Source organism: Mandrillus leucophaeus, unplaced genomic scaffold, assembly GCF_000951045.1.
Source record: "Mandrillus leucophaeus isolate KB7577 unplaced genomic scaffold, Mleu.le_1.0 Scaffold26, whole genome shotgun sequence".
Classification (NCBI taxonomy): domain Eukaryota; kingdom Metazoa; phylum Chordata; class Mammalia; order Primates; family Cercopithecidae; genus Mandrillus; species Mandrillus leucophaeus.
The window spans coordinates 2,557,678-2,562,922 of NW_012102698.1; the positions used below are offsets into that span (position 1 = coordinate 2,557,678).

The 5,245-nt window shown below is 53.3% G+C and overlaps 1 protein-coding gene across 2 annotated transcripts in view; it reads left to right on the forward strand.

Moving 5' to 3' along the window:
* The window catches only part of ARHGAP8 (Rho GTPase activating protein 8), a 63,265-nt gene that overhangs the window by 48,580 nt on the left and 9,440 nt on the right, over positions 1–5,245 (forward strand). For both annotated transcript variants that reach the window (XM_011984025.1, XM_011984026.1), the window contains exons 7-8: positions 828–905; positions 1,771–1,899. In XM_011984025.1, coding sequence (XP_011839415.1) covers positions 828–905; positions 1,771–1,899 — 207 coding nt within the window. The remainder of the gene's footprint in view (positions 1–827; positions 906–1,770; positions 1,900–5,245) is intronic.

Sequence of the window (5,245 nt, forward strand, 5' to 3'; positions counted from 1 at the left end):
TTTTTGTATTTTTTAGTAGAGACAGGGTTTCACCATGTTAGCCAGGATGGTCTCAATCTCCTGACCTCGTGATCCGCCCGTCTCGGCCTCCCAAAGTGCAGGGATTACAGGCGTGAGCCACCGCGCCTGGCCCTGAAAACTCTCTTTATAAACCGGCCATGGAGACAAGTCTTCTTCTTTGATTACAATCACCTCTTTAGCAGAATCACCTAATCGAACTTGGACATCATCTGTATCTTCACTGTCTAAACAGCAGCCACCAGCCCCTGTGGCAGTAGCCCAATAGGGCAGGTCATATGAGGTTCATGCAATTGAGTGACTAGATTTTTAATTTTATTTAATTTTAATTAAAGTTCAGTCCCCATGTACAGCTACTGGCTGCTGTGCTGGACAGCTCTGCCCTAGCCCTTGTGGGAAGTCACATGTCTGGAGGCCTCCCGGGTGCCAGGCACGTGCTGGGCATCAGCGTGTCCAGTCCTCTCTGCAGCCCTCGGAGACAGGAGCTCATGGCCTTACTCTGTAGACAAACAAGGCAGATAGGCTCAGAGAGGCTGAGTGTTTTCTCTGAGGTCACACAGCTGGTAGGCAGAGCTGGACTAGAGCCTAGGTCTGTCTGAGTTTAGAATCTGTTTCTGCTTTCCCTTTCCACAGACCACAGAGGTGGGAAATCGGGCGGGTTGGGGAATATGGGAAAGATCTGAGGAACAAATGAATTTGTGGAGGCCAGCCACAGGTGGGTGATGCCATAGGCAAGGGGGTGTCATATAACGTCCTGGAAGCCCAGTGGGCTGGGACCTGTGAGACGCCTGGAAGCTCCCCTCCTGCAGGCCTGCGCACCGAGGGCCTGTTCCGGAGATCCGCCAGCGTGCAGACCGTCCGCGAGATCCAGAGGCTCTACAACCAAGGTGAGGCTGTCCCGCAGTCCTGAGCCCCGAGCTGCCTGGCCAGCGAGCACAGCGCTCCTGGGCCTCAGAGCAGAGGCAGGGAAGCACCGCCCCCAAAACCCATCCAACTCCCAGAAAACACTCAGGGTGGGGGCAGCTGCCCAGGAGCCATCGAGGGGCCCACTGGTAGTCCAGAGTAGGGACCCTTTGTCCAGACCCCCAACCCTGCTGGGACATGGTGGCCGCACGATGCCATTTTGCCTTTAGGGGCTCTCCATCCGCACCAGGTGGGCACATGCTTTCAGGAGACACCCTGCAGTGCAGGGCAGCTGGTTTTTTATCTGGCAGCTCCCCCAAACTGGCTCAGCACAGCTTCCTTAACTGCCATGTGTAACCTGCAGGCAGGGGCAGTGGCCTCTGAGCTGAGGACGCATCGCACTGATACGAAGCCGCTGACAAGACTTGTCCTCGATCCCACTCGCTCCGGCGACCAGTTGTGCATCACACAAAAATAGAGCATTGGGTCTGCACTGGGCCGAGCTCAGGCCTGCCTGTCTCAGGCCCGAGGCCTGCAGTGTCATCTCTGCCATGGCCCTGACCTCAGAGAGCTGGCATTGTAGCTGGCAGCAACAGCACACCACAGAGAAGCCAGCAGCCCACCCCATCCTCCACTGGGAGCCCAGGAGGAGGCAGTGAGGGTGGTGTAGGGGCTGATGGGGCCAGGGCACCCCATTTCTAGGTGGGGACAGCATCATCCCCAGGACACGTGGCTCCAGCATCAGGCACTTCCCATCCGGACATCTCACGCCCTGTCTCAGAGCTCGTTCTACAGCCGCAGTGCCCAGGCCGGGGTGCAGACCTCAGCAGTGCCATGTTCTGTGTGCAGGGAAGCCCGTGAACTTTGACGACTACGGGGACATTCACATCCCTGCGGTGATCCTGAAGACCTTCCTGCGAGAGCTGCCGCAGCCGCTTCTGACCTTCCAGGCCTACGAGCAGATTCTCGGGATCACCTGTGCGTAGCTGCCCTGGGGCGGGAGTCGGGGGGCTTGGTCCTCAGATGCTGTCCCCCTGCTACTGGCCCAGGGTCAGGCTCTGGGGTGGCCTAGGTGGCGTGTCCCCACCCTCATTCTGTTGCCACCTGGCACTGCAGGGCAAGAGAGGGGGTCGTTGGGGCTGCCCCACCATGGACAGCCAGGCCACACTGTCCAAAGACAGAGCAGGTGTGGTCGGTCAGGGTTGTCCTGGCCGGTCTCTCAGGCGCAGCTGGGCCGGGAGGCAGGGTGATGGGGGGCTTTCTAGATTTGGGGCTCATCATCCTGGTCAAAGTCCTGCCTATACCACCTCCCAGCCCCCAAACCCTCAGCTCTCTCATCTAGAAAGGGGCTCTCGGCATTTCTCCCCCAGTCATTGTAGGATGCCAAGCATATGTGATGGGAACTGAGCAGCTATAGGGTCTGATCCTACAGATGCTTTGTGATCGGTCACATGCTCAGTGTGGCTGAGCACAGATGACTCGTGAACAACTCCATAATAGCATCTCAAAATACTGGCGAATGCTAAGGAAAGTGATGCCTCCAAAGCACCATAAAACCACTCAGGCCTTCATCTCAGTCATCAAACACCGTCTTTTCAAATGGGACTACCTCCGGCCCCCACCTTTCTTGTTGGAGCACTATCAGTCGAAAGGGGAAACCTGGTTTTGGTGTTAATTCTAAAGCAGCTGGGTTAAGATATTTTAAAGAGAAATCTTGAATCTTAAAATCAATGTTTCTGGCCGGGCGCGGTGGCTCACGCGTGTTATCCCAGCACTTTGGGAGGCTGAGGCAGGCGGATCACCTGAGGTCAGGAGTTCGAGACCAGCCTCAACGTGGAGAAACCCCATCTCTATAAAAATATAAAATTAGCTGGGCGTGGTGGTGCATGCCTGTAATCCCAGCTACTTGGGAGGCTGAGGCAGCAGAATTGCTTGAACCTGGAAGGCAGAGGGGTTGTGGTGAGCTGAGATCACGCCGTTACACTCTAGCCTGGGCAACAAGAGCGAAACTCCGTCTCAAAAAAAAAAAAGATATATTTCTACTCCACTGGGTATTCACATATTCAAGAATCACCTTTACCCAAAGGGCAGCCTGGCCTTTGTCCTGGCCCCTGGGGGGTGACTTCTGAACCTTGGAGTTTCCCAAGGGACAGGAATTATCTGTGTTACTTTTCGGGGGCCCTGATAGTTTATGGTGACTCAGGATAGGGGGTGGCCACTCCAGAAAGGTCAATTACACAGTTAGAGGGTGCAGGCTTTGAGACACGGGAGACCAGCCTGACCTCTGGGGAGGGCAGGGGGCTGGAGATTGATTTCAATCACAAGGCATCCCTCCAAGGTCACTGGATGCCAAACTCCCCTCAAAGGCAAGTGTACACCCATTTACTCAGCAGTGCTCCTAAGTGCCTGCCAGATGCCAGGCCCAGTCTGAGATGGAGAAGGTCTCTCCTACAGCTTGGAAGACTATGAAAGATGTTGAGGGCTGACTGACTTTGGCTAGTGGATGGGAAGCCTGGGAGAGTTCAGAGCCAGGCTGAGCCTCATGGAGACAAATTTGATCATGTGTGTAGAGGTAGCTGTCTGGTGGCGACAGAGAAGGAGGCACTCCGTTCAGCATCCTCCCACCAGCCGGGCCCAGGGCAGGCAAGATGGACAATGCTCCATCACCTGAATGTGCCAGGCTCTGTCCTAGAGAGAAACTTCCAGAAGCTTCCTGATTTCATTAGCCCCTGCAGAGGGATGATGACTCCAGCCTCTGTAGGTTCCTGCTTGAGAAAACTCAATGCTACCAGGAGAACTTACTTTTTCTTCCAGCCACAACCTGGTGACAGGGAGATAGGCCCTGGAACCCCTCTGTGAGCAGCAGTTCCTTTAGAAAGCTTGCAGTTGTGGGCCAGGCGCAGTGGCTCATGCCTGTAATCCCAGCACTTTGAGAGGCTGAGCCATATTTGGAATGGTGGTGTTCTGGACCCCAGCATTCCCCCGTTTGAAACTTTCCCCAGGAAGTTTTCCAGTCCAGAAACATAGTTGGTAGATTGTCTCATGCTGCATGAATCCTTCTGTCAGTGCTGTGACTAGATCACTCCAGGTCAACAGTTGTGTCTCATTTCGGAAGGTAGTGGTGGAGGTGGGAGTAGGGTGACTACCTAAGTCAGCCTGTTAATAAGGGGCCTTTCTATGTCAACAAACGTGAAGTTCAGTGGTTTGAACAAACCATAAACTCTGGGGTTTTTTGTTGTTTTTTGTTTGGTTTGTTTTTGAGATGGAGTCGCTGTCACCCAGGCTGCAGTTCAGTGGCACAATCTCGGCTCACTGCAACCTCCACCTCCCAGGTTCAAGCAATTCTCCTGCCTCAGCCTCCCGAGTAGCTGGGACTACAGGTGTGTGGCACCACGCCCAGCTAAATTTCTGTATTTTTAGGAGAGAGAGGGTTTCACCGTGTTAGCCAGGATGGTCTCAAGCTCCTGACCTCGTGATCCGCCTGCCTTGGCCTCCCAAACTGCTGGGATTACAGGCGTGAGCCACCGTGTCTGGCCTAAACTCTATTTTTTCAGTCAAGAGAACATTTAGTTGAGAAGATTCCTAGATGTTGGCTTGAAGTATCTTTTCATGGTAGAGTGAGAGTGGCAGCAGCCGGCCAGTGAATTTCATAGTGTGCAATTTAGATGTCTTTGGTGATGGCACTGGGTGTTCCGGTGAACTTTCTGAGCGGCCTGTACAGCAGGAGGCACAAGGATTATCTGTACATCGTCTGCTGTGATGATTTCTTTGAAGTTTGTATCAAGTCTTCCAGCGTCAGCTTTCGGGCTTTGGGGAAGTGGCAGGTTTTAGGTCTTTGTCATGCCAACTGAGGGGGCAGGAGCAAAACTGGAAATGTTAGCTTGGAGCATTGTAGCCAGATACTGGAGGAAATGAGAGGAACTGAGAACTCGCAAGCGTGCACCATAGTTTTCCACTGGAGCGTCATTTCTCCATACGGTGCTTCTCTTGATTCTCAATTACAAAATAAGTCTGGTCTCACTAGATTTGGCCTGATTATTTACATAAGGGCAGCAAGAATGAGAATTGATGTATGTAGGCTCTTTTTAAGTCTACCTTGTTAGAACTTTTAATAAGGCATCTCAGATTCACTTTTTAAAAGCCTCTTGAGGCTAGAAAGCCAAGCCAAAAATTTGCCATCAGGGCCAGGTATGGTGGCTCACTCCTGTAATCCCAGCACTTTGGGAGACCAAGGCGGGCGGATCACCTGAGGTCAGGAGTTCGAGACCAGCCTGACCAACATGGAGAAATCCCATCTCTACTAAAAATACAAAATTAGCCGGGC